General features: G+C 39.7%; 3 protein-coding genes across 10 annotated transcripts in view; 2 read left to right on the plus strand and 1 right to left on the minus strand.

Moving 5' to 3' along the window:
• Nucleotides 1-4,017, plus strand: part of LOC120633608 (trithorax group protein osa-like) — a 164,887-nt gene extending 160,870 nt beyond the window's left edge. For 6 of the 8 annotated variants that reach the window (XM_039903841.1, XM_039903846.1, XM_039903845.1 and 3 more), the window contains 2 exons: nucleotides 1,429-1,713; nucleotides 1,796-4,017. In XM_039903841.1, the coding sequence (XP_039759775.1) occupies nucleotides 1,429-1,713; nucleotides 1,796-3,634 (2,124 nt within the window). In that variant the 3' untranslated portion in view covers nucleotides 3,635-4,017. The remainder of the gene's footprint in view (nucleotides 1-1,428; nucleotides 1,714-1,795) is intronic. The other 2 variants (XM_039903843.1, XM_039903847.1) reach the window with 1 other exon arrangement.
• A 2,981-nt stretch (nucleotides 4,018-6,998) lies between these two features.
• Nucleotides 6,999-18,910, plus strand: LOC120633720 (zinc finger CCCH domain-containing protein 13-like). Its single transcript, XM_039904044.1, has 14 exons — nucleotides 6,999-7,275; nucleotides 9,649-9,752; nucleotides 10,222-10,308; nucleotides 10,920-10,992; nucleotides 11,347-11,438; nucleotides 11,808-11,927; nucleotides 12,011-12,125; nucleotides 12,240-13,061; nucleotides 13,619-13,732; nucleotides 14,248-14,364; nucleotides 15,016-15,126; nucleotides 16,065-16,172; nucleotides 17,938-18,115; nucleotides 18,749-18,910. The coding sequence occupies exons 1-14, from the start codon at nucleotides 7,147-7,149 to the stop codon at nucleotides 18,820-18,822; spliced, it is 2,244 nt and encodes a 747-aa protein (XP_039759978.1). The 5' UTR covers nucleotides 6,999-7,146; the 3' UTR covers nucleotides 18,823-18,910.
• A 2,035-nt stretch (nucleotides 18,911-20,945) lies between these two features.
• The window catches only part of LOC120633660 (CDC42 small effector protein homolog), a 59,154-nt gene continuing 55,353 nt past the window's right edge, over nucleotides 20,946-24,746 (minus strand). The window contains exons 3-4 of the mRNA XM_039903962.1: nucleotides 23,882-23,976; nucleotides 20,946-23,067 (exon numbers count right to left, since the gene is read on the minus strand). Coding sequence (XP_039759896.1) covers nucleotides 23,059-23,067; nucleotides 23,882-23,976 — 104 coding nt within the window. The 3' untranslated portion in view covers nucleotides 20,946-23,058. The remainder of the gene's footprint in view (nucleotides 23,068-23,881; nucleotides 23,977-24,746) is intronic.

Genomic DNA, 24,746 nt, shown 5'->3' on the forward strand with positions numbered 1-24,746 from the left:
CACTTTGCAAGTTGTTATTATTTCATTTTGTATGGCAACCTAATCTCGTCAATTCCATTCAGATTTGATAAATATCAACAATTGCAGTGCTACATTTGTTTACTTTGAAACCTACACTCAAGGTCCGAATGCAAACGAGAGCGGGGGCAAACTCATCCGTGGTTTTGGCTTCATTTAATTTATACGAATAATAATACCACTCGCTTAACGAAATTTCAAGCTGTCACTTATAATTTCTCTTCAGTTTTTCGTTTTAACTAAATTTTGGCTTGCGGTGTGATTAATTGGCTTTTTCCGTTACCGGACCAAAAACAACCCGACTCTTTCAAAATTTAACCAAAAAAAAAAACATGGAAGTTAAGGTTTAGAGTGTGTGGTGGTGGCTTTACGTGATAAATATGTCACTGATTCATTTGCATGCATTCACAGATATCATGTAAGCTTAGCTGTAAGTGGACCTGCGTCGTCGTAGCTTTGTACAATGCGGTACATTGGGACGAATCTCGATGAGTTGTTCTGGAATAATCTCATTTCAAATTATCATTCTCTCTATATTTTTACTACAAGATTTGCAGTTAAGGGCCTAGTTGTAATGGAATGAAAAAAAGAATATAAATATCCTTTCGCGATATCTTCCGCATATATTTTAAAAGAAGCAAAATATATTTCCGGTTAATTTGCCATCTCCATGAAATTAATTAAATACAAAAAAATAAAAAACACTACTGCCGAATGCGGTAAGAATTTGGCAAATTTATGTAAAGTTGCCATATTAATATATTTCACTCTGAATGATGTAAGGATTCTGAAAACATTGCACTTCTTTTTTGGGATGTCGTTTTCACGACGTTCGGTTGTTGTTGTGAAAGAAACAAAAACCAACAAATACCCTGACGTTACGTAAATAGGTTTATTTGATACAGATTTGAAGTATTCTTCGTCATCTTCAAACATCCTTGTTTAGGTACTTATGGATAAATACCTTTTGTCCATAAGCCATTCAATGGATCGTGGGCTTTTAACAAGCTTGCCGAGATTGGTCCCATACTTTTGTCGATTCATCATTAATTTATGGAAGCATACTGGGCTCATGGCTAGTGTAATCAAACAAAAAAGTTGGGAGTAATGTTTTTGTTGTAAAATAGGTTTCTGGACATATACTTCCAAAGTTTTTGTTTCTATCTATTTTAATTTATTCCGTAAAGTTTGCTCAGCTAAAGTTTGAAATCGAAATCGAAGATTGAAATTTTTCTTGGCCTGTTTGTAAAAGAAAATATGTGCCGTAACAACAAATTATTTTTGGGCAAAATGTGTTAATTCTTATCTAGTATTTCTTAAAAAATATTGTCGTGTACACAAATAGTAGAACTTTAGGAGAGCAACGGATTTAATTGGTAAAAATGATATGCATATACATAACACGCACAGTACGACGTGAAGGGAGGCGCGGGAGCCGGCGCAGCCAACGCAGCGGCGGCGGGAGTCCCGCGGAGGCATCCCGACTTCGCGAAAGCGGAGGCCGGCTTCCCGCCCAACGCGGGCGCGGCGGGCGGCGCGCCCACGAGGTTCGCGGGCGGCGCGTGGGGCGGCGCCTTCCCGCGCGCCGCGCCCGCGCCCGCCTGGCGCCCGCCCGCGCCGCTGCCGCACGCGCCGCTGCACCACCAGCCGCCCTGGCCGCCGCAGCAGCACCCGCACCAGCCCTACCACCCGCCGGTGAGTCCCCGCCGGCGCCGCGCGCCACGCGATGGCCAGTGCTGTCTTCATTTTTGCTTAATTTCGCTTCTTTTACCCACAGGGTGCAACGCCCAGCGTGGCTCAAATAAAAAGAGAATTAACGTTTCCCCCGGAATGCGTGGAAGCGACCGTTCCCGCTACAGAGAAGCGACGGCGGCTTACGAAAGCTGACGTGGCGCCCGTCGACGCCTGGCGAATAATGATGGCGCTCAAATCCGGCCTGCTGGCCGAGACCTGCTGGGCGCTAGACATCCTAAACATATTGCTGTTCGACGACAACTGCATAGGATACTTCGGCTTGCAACACATGCCGGGCCTGCTCGACCTCCTATTAGAACATTTCCAAAAGAGCCTCGCGGACGTTTTCGACGCGCCGGCCACAGAGAGCGAACCCTGGTACGCGCCGCCGTCTAGCCCCGAACCCGTAGCGAAAGCGAAGCGGAGAGTGGAGCCCCCCGATCCTGCCGATCGGGTCCAATTGATGACATGCGAAAACTTCACGCTCGAGTCGCGGCGGCGGGTGCCCGTGACGCTGGCGGCGCGCCCCGACGACGAGCTGTTCGCGCCCGACGACGACGAGCCCGGCCGCGACGTAGGCGACGTGACGGAGCCCTGGCAGCTCAGCGGCGACTCGGCCGCGCACGTCATCCCCTGCCCGCGCGGCGAGCTCGTGCACCTGCCCTTCGTGCGCGTGCTGCCCGGCACGCGGCCGCCGTCGCCCGCCGCGCCTCCCGCCGCGCCGTCGCCGCGCGCGCCGCCCTCGCCCGGCGGCGACAACCTGGAGGCCGAGCCCATGGAGCTGGAGCCCGAGCGGCGGCCCGCGCTGCAGGTGCGCGACCCGGCCGGCGTGCTGAAGCGCCGCCGCCTCGAGGACTACGAGGACGAGTGCTACACGCGCGACGAGCCCAGCCTCAACCTCGTAAGCGAGTCGCGCGACGCGCTGGCCAAGCGCTGCGTGGCACTGTCCAACATCCTGCGCGGTCTCACATTTGTGCCGGGCAACGAGGCGGAGTTCTCGCGCTCGGGCGCCTTCCTGGCGCTGGCCGGCAAGCTGCTGCTGCTGCACCACGAGCACGCGCCGCGGGCGGCGCGCGCGCGGGCCTACGAGCGCGCGGCGCGCGACGAGGCGGACGCCGAGCTGTGCTGCTCAAGTCTGCGTGGCGCGGCCGAGTGGTGGTGGGACGCGCTGGCGGCGCTGCGCGAGGACGCGCTGGTGTGCTGCGCTAACATCGCGGGCAGCGTGGAGCTGGCGGGGCAGCCCGAGGCCGTGGCGCGCCCGCTGCTGGACGGCCTGCTGCACTGGGCCGTGTGCCCGGCCGCCGTGGCGGGCGACGCGCCGCCGGGCGCGGGCGCGGCCAGCCCGCTGTCGCCGCGCCGCCTGGCGCTGGAGGCGCTGTGCAAGCTGTGCGTGACGGACGCCAACGTGGACCTGGTGCTGGCCACGCCGCCGCGCGGGCGGCTGGCGGCGCTGTGCGCGGGGCTGGCGCGCGACCTGTGCCGGCCCGAGCGGCCCGTGGTGCGCGAGTTCGCCGTGAACCTGCTGCACTACCTGGCGGGCGCGGGCGGCGCGGCGGCGCGCGCGGTGGCGCTGCACGCGCCGGCCGTGGCGCAGCTGGTGGCCTTCATCGAGCGCGCCGAACAGACGGCGCTGGGCGTGGCCAACCAGCACGGCGTGGCGGCGCTGCGCGACAACCCCGACGCCATGGGTACGTCGCTGGACATGCTGCGGCGCGCGGCCGCCACGCTGCTGCGCCTGGCCGAGCGCGCGGAGAACCGGCCGCTGCTGCGGCGCCACGAGCGGCGCCTGCTGTCGCTGGTCATGTCGCAGATCCTGGACCAGAAGGTGGCGCACGAGCTGGCCGACGTGCTGTGGCACGTGAGCCAGCCCGGCGACCAGTGACGCGGGCCGCGGGCCACAGACTGACTACCGCTGGGTACGTGTACATATAGTGATACGGCGCGCCCGCGGCCCGCCCCCTGTACAATCTGATTTGTTATTTATGTCCACGATGATTTGTTTACGAGAATGTCAATGTGCTATAATCGATTTCTATTGTTCGATTGAGAAACAGATGTATTATAACTCGTAATTTTGATTTTTATAATAAAATGGGACTTGAATCTGTTTATTGGTTTTATGATGGAGATTTTATACCGAGTACCTTAGCGCCTTGTCCGCGAGAGGACGGAGCGACGAGTGAGGAGCTTATGTGGGCTATAAGTTTTAATTAAGTTTAATGTGAATTATTACAATAATCTATAATATATTGAAATTGAATCTGATTTCATTATTTTTTTTTCTAATTGGCATTTTTAAATTCCATACCTGACTCCAATTCACCAAATTGAGATTTTTTGTTTTAAAATGATATTTTACGTTTAGACACATTCTGTAAATAGAAAAATTACCAAATATGGGTAAACCATATTTTTGTCAATATTAGAACTTAACAATAATTATTATTAGCCAAATAAAATTACAATTTTGTAATTTGCGAAACTTTTTTTTTATTTTAAATTGCGTTTATTTATGTACAAAATATTTTATTGTTGATATGTATGTTTGTTGGCTTATACATTCCTGCTGTCAATCTTCTTACAATCTTACAAGTACGATACAAAGTTTTTTTTTTTGACTAAATTGTCTAAAACTATACCCTGCTGTTAGAGACAAATTATGACAGTGGGGGTAATGCTGTAATTGTTGGCGACAATTGCTTTTGTAACGGACCCTTGGTAAATAAGCACAAAGCACTAAGAGTCATACATTATTTATAGAAGAAGCGTCGACAAAGCCGTCAAGATAGAGCATTCGTGCGGTAAGTTCGAGTAGTACCGCACCTTCATATCCTGTATAAACTGTAAAGATGCTGTCGTCAATGCCTCGAAATATATCGCTTCATATTGTGTTTTTCTACATATATTAATAATTGACGGACTAAGCAGGTGGCCCACCTGTTGTCAAGTGGGAAACCTTCATTTGATACAGGGCAACACTTCGCAGGGCATGCCAGGAACACGTTCTGCAAAGTGCCGCCATGTCCATCGCCCTTAGGAGTAGGCGTTAGGCCTCATGTGACTGTAATTACAACGGCAACCACACCCCCCATTTTGGAACACAGCTATGTTGCTTGACGGCACAAAGAACCATGGCGGTAGTACTTCCTGGGATGAGCTTTGTCACAAGAAGCTCTACCACTACTAATAATAGTGGGATCAGGTATTCGCATAACATATGGAATCCATACCAACAACTCCAAATGACAGTATTAAAAACTAAGCTTAATGTAGAGAGACACAAAGTTGTTATTATAACAGATAATAGTTGTCGATGAGTGGACTCTTTCAACAACCTTTTTTTTTGCGCTGGGAAATGCATTGACGCATCCGTCTCTAAATTATCTAACCTGTTTCCGGAAGGGTATATGGGACTCGCTGACACGCGGCCAGAATACCCACTAAAACCCAGCGGAACCGTCTACGCCATACCGGGACACCACAGGGTTCTCTTCCAACAACCTACGCCCGCTTACTACTGGACGAAAACGCTTCTCCAACTCGTTGGCGTGGTAGGAGTGATAATCAACACCGAGCTGTACACACGTTGACGAAGCTGGGGTCCACACGATGACTGGTCGACTAGTCTATGCGAGTTGTTATCGTTAAGGCAGAATTTCGTACTCACGAGCGTTTTTTTAATTATTGCACTAGTGCTTTTCTTTGCGACCTTACATACGATGTTCAGAGATTATACTGTCGAAGATAATAGGTAAAGAGCTGACAAAAGTTGAGTGACAACTAACTGAGTCCAAGATGGCGACAGATGGAGAAGGCCATTTCAAATGGTAGGTACACAATATGTATCAGAGGCTCATAGTGAACTTACAATAAATAACTAAGGTTTTTCATATCTAAATATGTTTTAACACGCTTTTATTAGCTTCACCTGTATGTTTGTATGTATGTTCGTAACCGACTTCTTTGGACGCTATTTTGACCCACTTTAAACGGTCAGATTTCGTTCAAACTTTGTAGACATATCGAGGACCGATGACAATACACTAATTTGAGAAGATCATTCCAATTTGCAATATAAAAAATAAGATTTTTTAGTTTTTTCGAACTATTATTTACAATTACTACAGCGCCATCTAGACCCCAATGTAAAAAACCTATGGCGTTACCAACAGATGGCTTTCGCGTACCTAACAGCGAAATCTAAGGTAAAATACTAATTCCACAGAAAACATTAAGCTACTAGATGGTAGAGGGCGTTAGCTGTTACTTTTTAATGAGCTGTTTTAAATAATAATTAGAACTTGCATTTCGAGAGACACTCTGATCGGGCACTCAGCTTAGTAGCACCTGCGTAGGGACTGTTATGATAGTTACGTCTTAATATAGATTCCTGAGCGGGTAATGGGGCTCTTACCGTACAGATTAATAATTTGGAAAATAATTACAGTTACATAAGTTTTAAAAAAAAAATAATCACTCTACTCATATCTGTCAATAAAATATTTATAATTATTGACACCATGCACCCCATTTTTTTTTAATCCCATTATTAATTTATATTTATTGAAGTTTTTAACACTATTCTTAATTTAAATTTATTAAATTTTTTTTCTATTTTTTAGTTCGCTTTTCTATAAAAAGCGTGTTTTTTAGTTTTTTTAAACTATTATTTATTTTTGTAGTATTACGCGAGAGGTAACTGTGATGTTCAATGTTTGATACAGTTATGTTGAGTAACAGTCTTTTATTTTATGGGACTCAAATTCCTCTCTGGATAATTTAAATAAAGAGCCAACTTCTAACTGAAAATTCTTTTGAACACAAATTTTAAATTAAACAGCCTGTACAACGCAAGAATTGGCAACAATTTATACCTACTCAAGCGACTACTAGGTACTCGTACAGTATACCTGCCATTGGTAGGTGCAATTTCTCCATAGAAGCATTAATTTAACCTAAAGTTTTTGTTTTCATATAGCTGCAATAAATAGCGCATAGTGGGTTCATTTCATACTGGCTGTATTATAATAAATATATATATTTTTATCCATCACTGTAAATTGAGCCTTAGTGAGAAAAGTTCTATCAGGCGTTCCTACATACCGCATACGAGCATACCTACCTCCTTGGCTTAACAGCATTTTTGTGAAATAAGTCTGGCATATAATAACTGGCACTGACAGAACAGGACAGAATGTACGACGGCGAGAATTCTATATTCAATAAATCCATCATAGTGTCAAATTCACATAAGTCCGTGTTTATTTGGATAACAAATTTGTTTAAATTCCGAATTTTATATTTAACTTTTACTCGATACTAAATACAACCAATGATAAGAATGGAAATAGTTTAAGTAATTCCGATGTTCAGAGACCCATTTGTCGATATCCGATGGAGTGTAAGCAGAGCGATAGTAAGAAATTATTTAAAGTTTTTGACGCATCCAAACGCAAGCGGACGAGGAAAAAGCGTGAGGGAATCGATGACAGCCACTCTCTAGCAACGGATGAGTCGAATGGTGTAAGTATTATCGTCGAATATACTGCGTGTATACAGGTAAGGTATACAACGTTGAAATGAAAACTGAAATTATACTTCAGAAGCTTTAGATTATTTACTGTCTCTGAGTCTTATTTGTAAAACCGAAATGCTTATAGTTTTTAAGTAAACCATTTCCAAAGTTTTTAATAAAAGAAATCAGATACCGCTCTAACATTACATGCAAAAGTAATATCAAGAGACTCCTGCAATTTTTTAGGTACGCGTCGCGTGGCATACGTACTATGCACGTTTCACTATTCAATAGAGTTGTCATAAGTAAACACTTATAATGTTTTGAATTAGTTTGTATGAAAAAATAAATACGCTTTTGATTTAATATTTTTACAACGTGATTCTCATGAAATACTAGTTTGTCCCGGCGAAGAAGGAGTAAAAGTCTTTATTGCACATACAAATAGAAAGCCAGGTTAACAAAACAAAACGATAATATACATATGCAGAAAGGCGGCCTTATCGCTTGAAGCGATCTCCTCCAGACAACCTTTGGTTGAAGAAACATATTACAGAAAAAAGGCGAACTTCGTACCGCGGATAATTTTTTTTTTAGATGAATATTATATTTTAATACTTATTATCCTATTCCGGTATAAGAGGAATCCAAATATCATAAAAATTTATCCAGCCTAGCCGTTCTTGAGTTATAAATGGTGTAACTAACACAACTTTATTTTATATATATAGATACTTATGCACACTTCAACAGTACTTCGTAATTCCGTTACACGTTGGATACTGTCGTGTCGTCTATCTTGCCCGATTTACTAAATTTCCCATTACGTTGCCATCGCGTCATTTTGATACAAACACACACAAGTTGCCCTAACCGATTTCGGCTGGGAGCGGTGCAACTACTTTGGAGATATCATATTTCATAAGTTTGTTTGCTCTTGCACTTCCTATTTCCTCACTTTCATCGTTTGATGGAACGGCAGATCCGACACGAAATAAATCATACAAAAAGCTTAATTTGACAGTTGTATGGGGATATTAGATGTTCACCGATTAGCAACGGCTGGGCTACTGGACGGGTAGGTATGGTTAGTATGATAGTATCCAGCTAACGAATAGTACCTTCCTCCCCTAGTGGTTTCTATAAAGTTTACAGACGAAACACATTCACGCTATAGGTAAAGGAATGCGATTTCCAAGCTCACAAGCGTAGAATGGTTTCAAGTATCGAAACACTATTGTACATTCTACGACTGATACGATACGACTTGATTTTTAGGACAAAATTTTCCGCTACAATCGCTGACTGTAAAAGAGTGGCCGATTTTTGAGGGTTACAGTAAATTTCAGTTAGCCTAGGGATCGAGTTCCTTTCTATAGAGGAGCGCTGAGTTAGTTGTCCATACGGCTTCGGCGCTTCGCTCGAATACACCCATGACATTTTGAAGGCCAGTCACTTCATTATAAGATTTGCACGTTGGTAATCGCAGTCATTTTCGGGCATCGAAAGAAAATAAATAAATATACTACGACAATACACACATCGCCATCTAGCCCCAAAGTAAGCGTAGCTTGTGTTATGGGTACTAAGATGACTGATGAATATTTCTATGAATAATATACATAATACATAACATACAGATAAACACCCAGACACTGAAAAACATTCATGTTCATCACACAAACATTTTGGGAATCGAACCCACGGCCTTGGACTCAGAATGCAGGGTCGCTGCCAACTGCGCCAGTCGGCCGTCAAAATGGACCTTATACCTCTTGTTTTATAGTCGTACATTATGCACTAGGTACTGATTTCTTATTTTATAAACGTACCATTAGGAGCGCTGGCTGTGGAAGTGTGCGCAACGCAACGTTTATTATTATATAATTATTTAATTATAATATTTAACTATTTAATTATTTTTTTTTGTAAGTAATATTTTTTTTTTATTAAATTTATAAGGTCCATTTTACTTCGATTTAGCTGTGTTACGGTATACTAAAAAAAGTGTGATTTTATAAGCCAGTATTTTTGGGAATGTGGTGAATGCCATTAATGTGACCCATGTTAATAAGTGTAGGTGCGGATTTTGTGAAATAAACCTTATGCCAATAATTGGCCCAAGTTTATAAGTTTAGCTGCTAAAGTGACCCCTTTTTTATACCATTACAAGTTATCCCTTGACTTTATCTCATCAGTCATCTGACTATCAGTGATAATGTAGTCTAAGATGGTAGCGGGCTAACCAGTGTTGGGTCTGGCTACCAAATCAGTTTCTACGCGTCATCAATCGTACCGGGACGCTAATCGTACCGTCGTTTGCGGCACATCTAGGGTGGTAGCCACGGCTAAAGCCTCCCACCAAACAAAACTGACTGCAGGTATGCCACGGTAACGGGTGTCGAATATCGTCAGCTAAAGCGAGCCTACAGGACATCCCTCCAGCTGCAGATTGTGATGGGCTTCAAGACATTGGCAATAACAGGTCACTTTTAATAATATTATTACCTACCTACTTTTTTAAAACATCACTACATGGTAGCCCTTCACTGCAATCTCATCTGGTGGTAAGCAATAATGCACCTAACCTTTTAGGAGTAAGTCAGTTATGGCAGTTATGTTGAACAGTTGAACCCATACCATAACAAAATAAATTTATAATAAAATGCCAAAGATGCTCTATAGTCGAGTAGGCACATCAGTCAAGGCAGACAATCTAGGCGAGTTAGGAAGTAAGTACTCGTAGTAAGAGTATACGAAATAATAGTTCCATTTTTTGTTTCAATAAATGATTTTATTATTTTTATTCGCATTATGACGACGATTTTATTTTTAGTTAAGCATTAAATCAGATTTTAAACCTATCATCCCATTACCAGCCCGTTACAGAAGGTTTTAGGCCGTAGACCACCACGCTGACAAACCTATATCTCATCTTTATTACGTATCTACAGAGAAAGAGACAGCAGTCCTTCAATGCAACGCTCTCCCGTTGATATGCGTCGGTCTTCCCGATCACCACGCCGAAGTCGACGCATTGCGTATGTGATTTAGATTCATCAACTTCTGTTTGCCTAGTACTTTTTTATTCCACTTAAAGTTAATCCTTGATTACAATATCACCAGTAAATTTAGTGTAAGACGGGAACGGGCTAGCCTGTTTAGGGGTAGGGCTGATGTAATACACCCATACCTATAGACGGTTTCTAAGTGGCAACGTACCGGACTGCGTTTCCTGTGTGAATTTCAGTTTTGGAGCTCTTCTTAATTTCCAGTAACATTAGCATGCATCAAACATATGAATTTTTAGGCGCAGACCCTTTAAATCACCTATGTTATAACCTAAAAACACAACTAGAAGATATCTGCAGATGGTGGGCTAATTGGTAGAGCTATCTCTTACTGAGTCTAGGGAAACTATTTTAACAATTGATCTACATAAAGGTTTAGCACAATCACTACATTATATAAAAAAAAATTGTGTGTGTGTTTGTATTATGGCGAAAACTACATGTAAGAACGTAATGTAAGTATGTGAGTACGTAACTTAAGCTACAAAGGTTCCAAACGCGCCTTGTTTAAGAAATAGCGAACTATGCCGGGGGATCTTTTTGTTATTACCCTAGCTATCTATTCTTGTTGCAAATTACAGGCGAGAAGGCATTTCTCTGGCACTCAAAGCCGGTCTAGTATCAACACCTCGGTCTATTTCTCCAGCTGCACAGGTACTGATTAAAAATTTAGTATTATTTAATTGAAGCTTACCTACTTAGCGAACCTCTTTAATGTCAACAAACAATCTTCTTTGTTAGGTATATCAACGCAATAAAAATGCCGCTAAAACTCTATTGCCTAACTCCCGAAAATTTTATTTATAAAGTATCAATAATAACCCATCTAACGATGACAGGCTTTCCGATATGAGAACGAGATTACAAGTTTGCACGTGGTGCAATCTTAGTAGTTCGTTTTTATAATTTTAGAGCGACTTAAGACAAGGTTCTATATTATTTTACTTTGTATGGAAATTCGTGTAGGTTGTTTACTTAGAGCTCATTGTATTACTTTATATTCAACAGGACGGTGAGGATGCAATTGAAACAATTCCCCAGGATCAAGATTCTTTCATCTACGCCTTTTTAGAGGAAGCCATAAAACGGGATAAAAAGAAGTAAATTCATGAGCCTAAGAATAGGAATAATTTATTAATTAACTACTCACCTCCATGACTTACAAAGCCAAACTCGACTAGTCAAGTCAAGTAGGGAAAAGAAAGATGTTTCTAGAAGTACCTACCTACTTTTAAACGTGGTAGTAGTTCGAGTAGACGTAGGAATTGCACTACTGATTGTGGATGATTAAAAATATATGGAGAATTATCCTATATATTATGTTTTTAAAAGTGCCTACTTCTATTAACGAAAACAGGAATATTATAAACTGGAAATCTTTTCTGTCCAGGCTAGATAGGAAAAAGCTAGCTAGTTTTTGCGTAACATGTAAGAGTAATTGCTCACTATTTATTTCTTTACGTTAATAGGCATCGCCACGCACGACGATATGAGGAAAGTCATGCAAATCGTAATCGAGACATTTCCGTCACAAAAGACTGTCACAAACACCATCGAAAACATAGAGATGAGCACAGAGAAGCAGAAAAGTATGAACCTTGAATTTGACATCTTAATCTTCCAATCATTATTTCTCTAATATTTTTATTAACTATTGCTTTTTCTTAAAAAGGGCCACAAAAGAAAATCGTCCAGTGGTAGACCAAGCAGCTTTATTCGAAACATTTGCAAAGTTGTGTGCTCAGATGAATGAAAAGACCGCGCACCACCAAAATGTTACTCAAGTTGTAAGAATTTATAGTCGAATTAATCGAATTTTATTTCGTTTTGATCGAATTTAACTAATGCAATTCATGGCTTATGTTCGTAAAAGATATCTAAGTACAGCTCATTTATTTCAGCCACGATCCCATAGTCATAAATCATTACAATGTGAAGCGATATCGAGGCGTGCTTCTGTCGACGTCGATCAACAACCAGAACGTCTCAAAAGTCGCGATCATTCTAAAGGCCGTAGTTCACCATCAAAAATACGCAGCTATGAGAATTTTAAGAGTAGACTCCACAGCCGCGAGAATATTGCAGCCCCAACTGATAATCGAAAAGAAAAGTATGCATCTTACCCCTACAATAATCAAGAACCAAGATATGTAAGCAAAGTCAACGTGATGAGAAATCACGAAGAGGAGGGACATCGTGAATACCCTCCTGAAAGAACAGTAACTCGGAGTTGTGTTAACGGATGTTATAGGCAGCCTGAACCAGATAGAAGAGACAGAGATTACGATGAGCGTAGAGATCCTCGAAGGTATGAAGACAGGAGAAGATTATGCGAACAGAAAACTAGTAGAAGCTTCGATATGCGAAGGGATTCATTTGTTGAAGATGATATGTACTATCGTAGAACGGCTAGGAGTGACGGGATAAAGGATAAGACCCTGGATGGTAGAGAATATAGGGATAGAAGATATTACGACAGGAGTAATAGAGACAAATACTATGAAGATAAAGAACGGCCGAGAAATCTCTCTAACTTGCCTAGTAAAGACCGTCGTTCCAAGCGGAATCTGGAGCGTTTTGATAGAATGTCGGTAGTATCAAGAGATGAGGATTATAAAGATCGAGAGAGATACTCTGAAAGAGAAAGGGATTCAGTTCTCAGTGTAGCAGATGGCGAAACTAGTACAGTGAGCGAGAAAAGCAACTATTTGCGAGTTGTTAAGGTTAGTCTGGGAAAAGGGAGGATTGTTAGTTGCGAGAGGCAAGTTTTGCAAAATCTTTAATAAGTTATCCTTTATTGTAAAAGGAATAGGAATAAAATATACATTATAATAGGAAGTAAAGTTTTATCTCGGTCAAATCCTATCGAAATTTCTTTTTTCATTAGAAAAATGTGCTTTCACATTCGACCACCTGTCAGACCATTTCATTATAATTGTCATCACTTCAGATTTGATTTTCATTATGTAGGTATCTAATGAAAATTGAAATGACAATTATAATGACCTGACTTCAGACTTCTATATCCTAAGTGGGTAATGTTAATGTTATTCCATATCTCCGCCAAATGTAAATCGGATGTTAACCGATTTCTGTTTTTTTACAATTAAGAAAGGTGTTTCCATTTTTAATATATACTTATCTGATGGAGATCTTCAAAGATATAGTTCAATACATCTACCAAATTCAGTTTCGCTTATTTTTTGAGACAAGTGCAAACTTCACTCCAGTAATTAATTACAAAATAATTACAAACATACCATGAAATAATCTTTCATAGCAAGAAATATCCGAGCAACGGGAGGCCATGGACAAAATGATGAAACTGTGGAAAGAATTGATGCGGTGCTTTAAAGATATCTCCCAGACTCAAGGTCGAGACAAAACTGTTAATGTAAGTAGCCAAATTTCAAGAGAAGAATAATTTTTAAATTAATAACAGAATTGAAATACTTTTGTGGTTAATCAATTTCAAACATTGAACTGACCGTTAAGTCGGTGGGTATGTTTGTTTGCAGACTTGATTGTTTTTGGACAGAATAAAGCAGCACGATTCGACTGCATTGGATTTTACAAGGTCATTCTTAATATTAGATCCATTAATTTGATGTGGTCCATTATTTCCGGATTGCATAGATGCTCAAATTGATAATAGTATTGAGTTAACAATTTATGATTAAAAAAAAAACTTTTGAACTCCTAAGCATAAATGGATTTTATTATCTACGTGAATACTAAAATCCGTAGCCAACTCGAAGATCGTATTGATGAAAAAAAGGCTAGGTACTTTAAATTGGAGCTGGCGTTTATGTCTTAGTTTTGAGTCCTTCCTTTGGATTTGATAAAGTTATACATGATGTATGAAAATTAAACGAAATTTTACTGACAGGTTTTACAAACTCATTTTAGGACTCTGCCAATAATGCACGGGAATCTGCAGCCGCGCAGCTTCGTTTATGGCGTGAGTGCATGCGTCGCTACGAGACTGTTGCACGAGACGTTGGCGATACTGATGCTAGACTTATGGTACCTACACTGTCTTTTCCCTAGGTGGATAGATAAAATCAAAGAAGTGTCAAGGAGTTGGGACACATAACTGGATACACAAATTTGGAAACCTAAACTCTCTTGTATTCTCTAGGTGTAAAGAAAACATCAAAGAATTTTCATCGATTGACGGACTTACGTGAAATTAAAAAAAAGGTCTATGTCCAGCAGAAAACTCCATCAGTGAAAATAATGGTGGCGATGATGATCTTTTAAAACCTTGAAATCACCGGAATGTGGTTAAGCCCACATAGATAGTTCTTTATATAGGACAGGGGTATGATAGGCAGACCAAATGTTAGTAAGAAATGTACCTAAAGTACTAGGAGAGAAGAAAACATAACAAGTAAGTATACATCGCCAAATCGCTTTAACTCAAATCGACAATAATTAATAAGACAAATCTAAAAGTATGACATAACCCATACTCCTAACCTAATGGGTTTCTCCGCGTCAACTTATGAAAGCTAGATCGTTGGCGAACTCTCCCACTAGAGTAGACCAGACCATATTTAGACATTACATGATTAAAACCGGGACCTTGCTCTTGTAAAACCACACACTCACTGCTTTAGGGAATTGTAGGAATGGATTTAAGATATATAAAAACATTTGGTTTTTTTATTATAGGAGGAGATAAATAAACAGCGATCTGAAATGTCCGAAATGGCGACCATGTGGCAAGAGTGTCTGCAGAGATATAGAGACATGAGCAATGATTTCAACAGCCTTAAGCAGAAGGTGAAATTATTAGACATAATTAAATTTTCAAAGTAGCTAAGAATTTACTGTAACCATCCAAGAAAGCAGTAGTATCACCAGAAGAACCACCAGAAGAACCACCAACGATTAAAACTTTTATAGAGACAGAAAATTGTTAACATGAGTGTTGGTATGAGATAACAGGAGAAGATCGTACCAACTGCCTTGTTGAAGTATATTCTGATGATTTCCGGGTTGGCAAAAAATTTGCTACATATCGCTTGTTTTTCTGTCAAGAAATTCTTGGTACCTGGCCGGAGTTGAGAAGATTGCGATGTCCACCTCGAGCACTTTAAGCGGACATTTCCGGTTTTAATGTCTAACATGTGTGGTATTACAATTGAGAAGAGTTGAGTGATCGTAGCTCTTATTTATTCTCTAACTCTTTTGGGAGAGGAGGGTCTGTGCTGGGCAGCAATAGCTGGCTTATATCCTTTAATGGCCACATGGCAAAGCTAAGTATTTCTTAAAAATGAAGGACATAAGATGAACAGTTGGCCTTACCTATTAATCGTATCAACCGATTACCGGCCCACTACATGGCACGGTTGTCCTCCCTCAATGAGAAAGGCTTAGGCCGTAGTTCACCAAGCTGGCCCAGTGCGGATTGGTGGACTCCACACACCTTTGAGAGCATTATGGCGAACTCCCAGGTATGCAGGTTTCCTCATGATGTTTTACTTCACCGTTGCAACAAGTGATACTTTAATTGCTTTTACTCACATGACTTTGAAAAGTTAGAGGTGTGTGCTGGGATTACAACTCGGCCCCCAGAAAGTGAAGCTGAAGTCCGAACTAGACTAGGCTATCACCGCTCCATCCTTACTTATTAATGCCCACTTATTCAAAAAATGTATTGTGGGAGTATAAGTTGTAGGAAACTATTGAGTTTCTAAACTAATCTACCCGTTGGTCAGTTGGCGACATCAGAAAGTCCCACTCGGCCTCCGGCGCCTCCCCTGGCGTGTGCAGAAGGTGAAGGGCCGCTCGCAGCGCCCTACCGATTACCCCACAACTACCCACTTGTACGTATCTGTTGATTGTTTTATTAGGTACTACTTGTGTTGCCCGCGTTCATCGTCCGGCTTTATGACGGTATTTAAATAAATAAATAAATATACTACAAAAATACACACATCGCCATCTAGCACGAAAGTAAGCGTAGCTTGTGTTATTGGTACTAAGATAGCTGATTAATATTTTTATGAATACAATACACATACATATTTATAATATACAGATAAATACCCAGCCACTAAAAAATCATGGACATCACACAAACTTTTTTTTCCAGTTGTGGGAATCGAACCCACGGCCTTGAACGCAGAAAGCATTATCGTTGTCCACTGCGCCAACCGCCAGTCTATAAATCCCGTGGAAACCGTTTGTTTTCCTGGGATAAAAAGTAGCCTATATTACTCTGTGTAGCGGTCTCCACATTACCGAACTAGATGGCGCCACAAAGATCCTGTATCGCGCTAACGAAGTGGACTCAAAAATTTACCATATATACAACTTCCAAAGATGAACGGAAGATCTTCTTATTGTTACGGTTGAGCGCAACACCATAGCTCCCGTACACTCTGCATCCCAACTCTATGCCAAAAAACTAGTTGATTAGTTGACGGTTTGGGCGTGAAGAAGGGACAAACAAACACACTTTCATGCATTTATAATATTAGTAAGGTTATGCAACACCGTTGGAAACCATTGCCTGCAGTAGGTACTGTGAGAAATGTATTTGCACAATTTTTTTAACTTAACTTTAAGATTGTGTAATAACATAGCATAGTTATGAGTAGCTATTACTTACTATTGTAACGTAATTTTAATGATCATGTTATATTTATGTTTTTATATTATTTTTCTTTCTTTTGTCCTCTTCTTAATTTGTAAAATTTAATTTACTATGTATTTAATTAGTGTTATTGGTGGTAACCGTACTGATTGAATTAAAATATAAAATAAATAACATCAGTATCCTCTAGGATTCTGAAAAACCGTCACCTTTAAACCGAGCAAACCTTAGCAGGGTTAGCAGGATTGAGTGCGGTGAATACGCAAGTGAACCCCGTGCTCTCACTTAGAGTTTTTAGTGGGTGCAAGTCCCACATAACTACTCCGTTTCCCCCAACGGAGTTGTATGCGTCAGGCATTTTCTCAGTATAAAAAAAAAGGGTTAGCAGGATACACGTCCTACAACCTGCCGCCCATTGACCTGAGTAGTAGTAACCTCATGTCAATTTATTTTTGCCGGCTTTGCGGCAGCAATAAGCATGGCACGGACAAGTTCTGTCTCAAAAAGCAAAATACATTAAATAGTGTAATGTCCACCAATCCGCACTAGACCAGCGCGTCGGACTACGAACTTAAACCCTTCTCATTGTGGAAGCCGTTGCCTTCTGGTAATGAATTGACATGATGATGTTGAATAGATTAATTGTATTAATCATGCAACATTCTCAAATAGGTAGTAGTACAAGCGAACTATAGCAGATATTAGTTAGTTTATTTTATATATGTACTGTTTTTGTAATTATACCATAAGTATGTTAATTCTTAGAGCTTTGCGCACCGCTGTAAGGATTAATTTGTGAGTGTGGAAGAAATCACACAGTGATAAGGCCGCCTTTGTTACACAAATTTAACCTTGTACCTTTGTTCTCTATTATTTATTCCTGTTTTGTTCTAGTGTGCAATAAAGTATTTTGATTGATTATTCATTTCAAATAGAAATTTTGTACCCGAAATATAAATTGCTCGTTACATAAAATACGGTTTTGGTGCCAGATGCCTCCGATGCATCCCGGCTACGGCAACGCGGCGTCACCTCTGAGGAGCCGAGCGTCAGCGCCGCCAGCTTGGTGGTGGGCTAATGAGAACGCGCAGCACTCTGGACGCAGACGATCGTCACCGGAGTCGCACGGCTCCCGGGAGAGACGCAATCGACATAAGACCAGGGATCGAGGTATGTACCTACTTATAGCGGACTCCGCGTATGGCAACCGACAACTTTAAGATATAGACATACTAGCTGTTGCCCGCGACTAATTTCTGCCGCTAAGCAAGCATTGTTGCAACGCTGTGTTTATTGTTACTATAATATAATTTAAAAAAAAAGGCTGCAGTGTGTTCAAGAGTGGGTCATTTAAATTAAGTTCGGCGGGTGCTTGGTGGTTACTTCGGGCTGTAGTAAAAATAACCCAGTAAATACACTTAAAGCCTTAAATGAAATGATTTAGTAAAACATAAATAATAAATTGACTTGAAGTTTAAATATATATATATATATATTACAACAATACACACATCGCCATCTAGCCCCAAAGTAATTGAATGAATAATGTACATAAATACTTATAAACTATAAACAAACACTCAGACACTAAAAACATTCATGTTCATCACACAAACATTTTCCAGTTGTGGGAATCGGACCCACGGCCCTAGACTCTAAAGCAGGGCACTGCACCAAACGTCGTCAGTTTTATTTTGAAGACAAAAAAAAACCATCTCATATGCCTGAGGAATCAAGATGACGGAGATCTCAGTTTCTTGTCTACGATTTTGATAGGTGCTAAAAATAATTTTTAATTTTCAGATGATTCGAGATATAAAGAAAAGTCGTCAAAATCGAATGGAGCCCGATCTGATCATAGGCACAGAAAAAGATAACGCAACAAACATGTCTGCAAAAACTTTTATAAATTATTGTGCGCTTTATTATAAAATCCGTGCTTAGTTAAATGTCTGTACAAAGCAAAATTATAAGTTGTAACGTGTTTGATAGCTGTTTATAATGTACATGATTGTGTTTTGTTTTAATTTTTTTTTAATGCAATAAAATGATTCATGTTTAAAAATGTATTATTGTTTTCTTTGAACAGGTCTACACATACTATACCTCTAAAATAATCCTACTTCTTATAATTTTAGGATAAATTGTACAGTGCTAACCGACAGACAAGGTTATAGGGTAAGGATCTGCCACGCTGCTTCAATGTGGGTTGGTGGGCTTTAACAATTATTAGCATATGTTAGTAATATTACTTAATTTAGCAAAAATAAAACAAATTATCTTTCCACAATTCATGTTTTTCAAATAGAATATAATAATTGTTTTACAATTAATAAATAACTATTACAGGTTTTATTTTGAGTTACACACAACTTTGTCGTTTCAATGATAAAATGACAAAATTATTTCAACAGATTTGCTAAGTATAGCTAATTGGCATATAGGTTTGGGATGTAAATAGATATTAAAATCTCTAGATTTAATTAAAGGAGCAGGTCCATTACTGGCGTGGTTTATGTACACTACACCACAAATATGACACACGTTTTTCCACATTATTTGATAAGTTTGTTTCTCAAATGTCTGCATGCCAAGTTTGAGATTTTCTACCTACGTTAACGGAAGGTCACACATATAAAATTTTCATTTATTTTTCACTTACTTTTTACAACAACAAACATGACATCATTATCTCTTGCCACACTACGCTATCTTAGAGGGGTTTTGAGTTGTTATATTCTCCTACAGCTGGTCACTTTTTCAACTTGTCCCTCGTATGAGACGGTTTTCCTTACCTCTGCCCTCGACACAACAAACCGTCTTTTGTATTTTAGTATAAGGAAACTAGAACATATTTGCAGGTTTTGATAAAAAAACCGAATCTCTTTTTATACTGAAAAACGTATGAAATTATAAACGCTAAAGTGAGTTCTAGAGTTTGTCCTTTCGTTGTCTTTTAGTGCAACATGAAATAGAGAAATTTAACAGTTGAAAGGTGAACAGGAATATTAACGCTCTATACTACGCGTACATAAACCACGCCCGCACTTTGAGACAGTCCCCGTTTACATATTTCGTTATATTTTTTACGATGACGTGATATGAGTAGATACGATGCTATATTAGGATGCTAAACTTTGATATTACACAGCCTCCTCCGTCATAGCAGAGAGGGATATATAGCTCAGAACCACCACTATGCGCAAACGTGGTTAGGCAGGCTTAAGTAACGTTTAGGTGATAGACAGAGACCGAAGGTTTAAAAGTAATCGACCGACGCGTAGAAAAGGAGGAACCAATTTGGATATTTATTTCTTAACCGAAAACCCTCCAATGTAACCACAACTGTAGAAAAAATACTAAACTAGTCTTCAAAACGCTCGAAATAAGTATAGCGACTAGCAGATGAAAGTTGAATTTGACTTCTAGCTTGCTTAATAAAAACGGATATGCGCATGGGCGTACCCAGGGGGAGGCAGGGGAGGGCAGCTGCCTCCAGATATCTCGCAGAAAATATATGAACTCCCTTTAAAATGTACGGTAGTAAACCGCAGACCGACGGATAGATAAAAATACAGTTTTGGCTTCAGTATCGATTATTAAATTGATATTGATTGCTTTGAAAAAAAGCGTGAACGACTCTTGCCGAAGCGAAGCTTGCATCTACTCATATCATGTCGTGAACATTTTGCTGGCATTGCAGTCGTTCGTATGCCCAAAAATGTTCGGGCATGAAGACTTTGTTAATAGGTATATAATATATTCAACAATATTAGCACCCGTATTTACAAACTTTACTGTGAACTCTCACAGTGCATCCGAAAGTACATACTTTCAATCCAATCACCGCACTTGTTATTATTGCAGTTCTGCCATTTTTTAAGTCCAAAGACAATATAAATATTAGTTAGTGCAGAAATGGGTAATCTTTATCGGTGAAAAAAAACGATTATAAATACAAACGTAAAACCTGACAGGAATTTAAAAAAAAAAAAAAAAATTTCTATACACTGTGCCATGCAAAAGTGGCGTCCCCAGAACAGGTTATTCAAATTTCCTGGTCAAAGTTTACAAAAACAGACAGAAAAAGCATGAAATAAATAAATTACACTTATTCTTATTTAGTGTTACAAGTTATTAAATTAATGCCCTACTGAAGCCACATTGCCTGTCAATAACAAACTTTAGACTTATTGTAACGTCCGGCATATGCTGAGCATAATAAATCGTCCAAAGTACGTTTCTGAGTTACCATGAAAGAAAGTTTTTTTTATTAAAGTTCCTTAATGGTACTAACGTGGTAAACCGCCCGCACTATTAAAGAATAGGTTTAGCACGACGTCGGCTGCCTTTCAGAAATCCATTCTTTAATAGCGCGGATTTAAAAAGATGATAAAATGCTGATTGGTTTGATTTCTGGAATCCACACTTCGTATTGATCAGGATGCACTTAGATACTAGTAAAATTTGTGATTACGGGAGTGAGATAATAACGGTACAAACATCTTACTCTAAACATGAGAATAGTCAACTAACAAACATTAAACACACACAGTTTACAAATCTACATCCTAAAGGTATAGACAAGTATATTACGAAGTTTAATATGAGAACAATGATTTGGTATTTTGAGTTCCGTTCACGTTATTTTACCCGGCCCTTGATTCTGTATGACATTGAAGACTTAATTGAAAAAGTGCATTTTGTAAAGATATAATTAGATATACACACTGACACTGAATTGTTTTATGTTTTCATGTCAATCGATCGGATTGTGTAAGAAAATTATATTCATTTTACAGCATTCTCGCACAAAAGCGACTCGACTCGAATTAATGTATTGAAAATGACATGAAATAAATATTCAAAAATATTGTGCCATGCGGTGCCCATACTTAAAACAAACCCAATTTATGTCAAATTTTTGACATGAATTTCTGAGTCGAGTAGGCGTTGAGTTGATATTTTGTGTCATATTTTGAAATGTTTTGCAGTAAGTATTATATTTTGTTATTTTAAAATGTTACTACTAGAAGCGATACTTTTTAACCAACTGGGCTTTGTGATACATAAAGATGGATTATCAATTATACAGTAGGGGAACGCTATAATTTAATAGTGCACATTTATTTTCTCGCGGGTAATTAACGTCTCCAATATCAGGTATAATTACAATAAAATACAGAATGCGAAACCTCCCTTACCAGATCACGTCATTTTATGTAATGAACTCCACCAGATATTGTCATAAACTTATAAAGCACCGCAGGAAGTCGTATAACTAGTTTAGATGACTAAACAAAAAAAAATTTTAGCAAATTATTTTACAAAAGTCACAGTAGCAGTTTAAGAAGGCTTCTCATTTATAGTCTAGATTCAATTGTCTTTAATTCATGCGAATGAGAAGATCAGCTTATCAGGGTCAAGTTTCAGATATGTTATAGTTGTGGTATGGTAGGATTGCGAGCGAGCATATATTATAACAATAAAGGTACTGTTGCTTGCAATGAAAATACATTGAATTGATTTTCTTAGGACAATGGTGCCAATGTGATAGTCGCATAGCTTTTTGATTGGCGCAAATTTTCCAGTTTTGGTTAAAAAACGCACTTTGAGTGAGTACCATAAATTCAGATAATATGCGAGTATATCACATTTCATAAATAAGGTTATAGTATAGTCACATGATTCGGCTATCGACCTTCGGTATGCAGCGCGACTGAGTAAAAATCTAAAGGTGGTTTCTCACTGTTTGTGAAAGCCTTAGCCCTACTGCTGCACTTTAAAATTTGTTTTAAGAGTACCCTTTAATAGATTATAGATCAACGACTGCGACTTTGTATTGAGTGCTTTGAGCCACGAAAAATACACGCCGCATCACGTATTTTGAGTATGGCTCTACCCTTATTCATTATTATACACAACATTTCTGTGCGCGGTTTTAGGTAACTCAGATATACAACTGACTCCGGTTTTACTCTGTACACAACAAAACTAAAACTAAATCTACACACTAGTGTTCTTTAATAAATACGTATGTCAAGATCATATTCAAAACATTTTCACTCTTGTTTTCTTTGTCACTAGTGTCTCTGATAATCTCGCTAACATCTTCAGTAAGCCTGAAAAGAACACAAACAAATATATTAATAAAAAGTATTTAAACGGTTCCTCCAAAGGTGCAGGATAACATCGTGAAGGAACCTAAATGCTTGAAAGTTCGAATGATAATATTCTTGCGAAGTTTACCCATTCTCACTTGGCCAGCGTGGATTTGAGTTGAAAATCATATCAGTGGCGTGCACAGGGTTTCGACCAGGGTATGCATAAAGCAGGAAAGTGGCATAAAATGGAAAAATTGCCATCCCATAAAATAATTTGGGTAGGCACTGCGTGCATATATTGAATAGACATTCATTGTTCTGAGCCTTACCAATCCACCATAGATTAAAATTGTACTTTCAACAACATTTGTTGAGAGGTAATAATATCAATATCCCTTGTTGATTTGCCACATCTAAAAGCGAGAGATGAAGAAATTTATGAACAAAACATGTCACACCACCACCACATTTTGTGTTCTTTTTTTATAAGTATGCGTCACCTGGCTTTGATAAGAATGCTGAGCTGGAACCTTTTACAAGGTGCCACACATGACAAGCGTTATCCTGGCGTTTCTGCTAGCTGAGCATTGAGTTTTGTCCAATAAGCGGAGGCACTGGGTGACATCTTAATTGCTTAGCGTGAAGATATAGTAGCGAGTGGCCTTTTTTAAAGTAATAAAGTTATTTTCTTTCTTTCTTTCTTCCCTTTCACATGAAACGAAACTTGTTAAATTTGAATATTGAAGGCATGGACCAAAGAGGATACAAACACTTCTTTAAGCTCCAGTTCAGAGGGTTATTATTTATTATCAATCTCGTAACTTGATCGTACCTTAACACCGTAAGGCATCTCGTAGCCGCCCTTGCTCTGCATCTGGTTCTGGATGGAGTGCAGTAGCGACGACGGCATGTCAACGTCCGTAGACCCTGAAATGTGATAGAACAAAATAAGTAAGCAACCACAGAATGAAGATCATACAGAAACCGTGTACACCACTAATATTGAAGCATCAAGAACCACTCCACTTAAGTAGTGTTTCTCGAACAGACGGTTCACTTCACTACATTCAGCAGTTGACAGTAATTATTTTACCTCTAATGTTCTAAACGTTTACCATAAATAGGAAAAATGGGCAATGTTTGTGAGCTAACAACATTACGCGTATGTTAAGTGATATGTGCGTTGGGTGTTTTTACTGATTTTATACACAATGCACTGCATGCAAAAATGGTTGATTTAGGGTTCATAATAAAAACACTTTCAAGTACCTAATGTACTTTAAAATATGGAATATTTACTATTCCGTACGCTGTGCTTTATAATTGGACGTAACTTTAAGCAATAAGGATCCACTGGCATTTGTTTAACGCCTTATAAATAGACGTGGTATAACATCGCAATTGTTGAGTTGTGTTTTTGTACATTTGAAAGCCGCTACCAGTTGAAGTGTTACAAAACACTGCGAAACTATACCGAAGTTATTCTATGTTTATTTGAAAGGCCCTAAATGTTATAAAATCATCTACATACCTACTTAATACTTATAGGGTCTTTGTTCTATTGGTTTGTATGCTGGACTCACGCATCACGAGGTCATGCATTCGTTTATCGAGTCGGTCAGAAAAAATATTAAGTACCTGTTGAATTTTGGTTGACTCTCAGTTAGTTTTTTGCTTTCCCCCCATGCCTTGGAAAA

This window comes from Pararge aegeria, chromosome 22 (assembly GCF_905163445.1).
Source record: "Pararge aegeria chromosome 22, ilParAegt1.1, whole genome shotgun sequence".
Lineage (NCBI taxonomy): Eukaryota > Metazoa > Arthropoda > Insecta > Lepidoptera > Nymphalidae > Pararge > Pararge aegeria.

Bases quoted from the DNA above. Each gene is read 5' to 3' on its own strand.
- LOC120633720 (XM_039904044.1), top strand. From the start codon at position 7,147: ATGGAGTGTAAGCAGAGCGATAGTAAGAAATTATTTAAAGTTTTTGAC. The intron at 7,276-9,648 runs GTAAGTATTATC...AACTGACTGCAG, and splicing joins CAACGGATGAGTCGAATGGT to GTATGCCACGGTAACGGGTG. The intron at 13,062-13,618 runs GTTAGTCTGGGA...AATCTTTCATAG, and splicing joins ACTATTTGCGAGTTGTTAAG to CAAGAAATATCCGAGCAACG.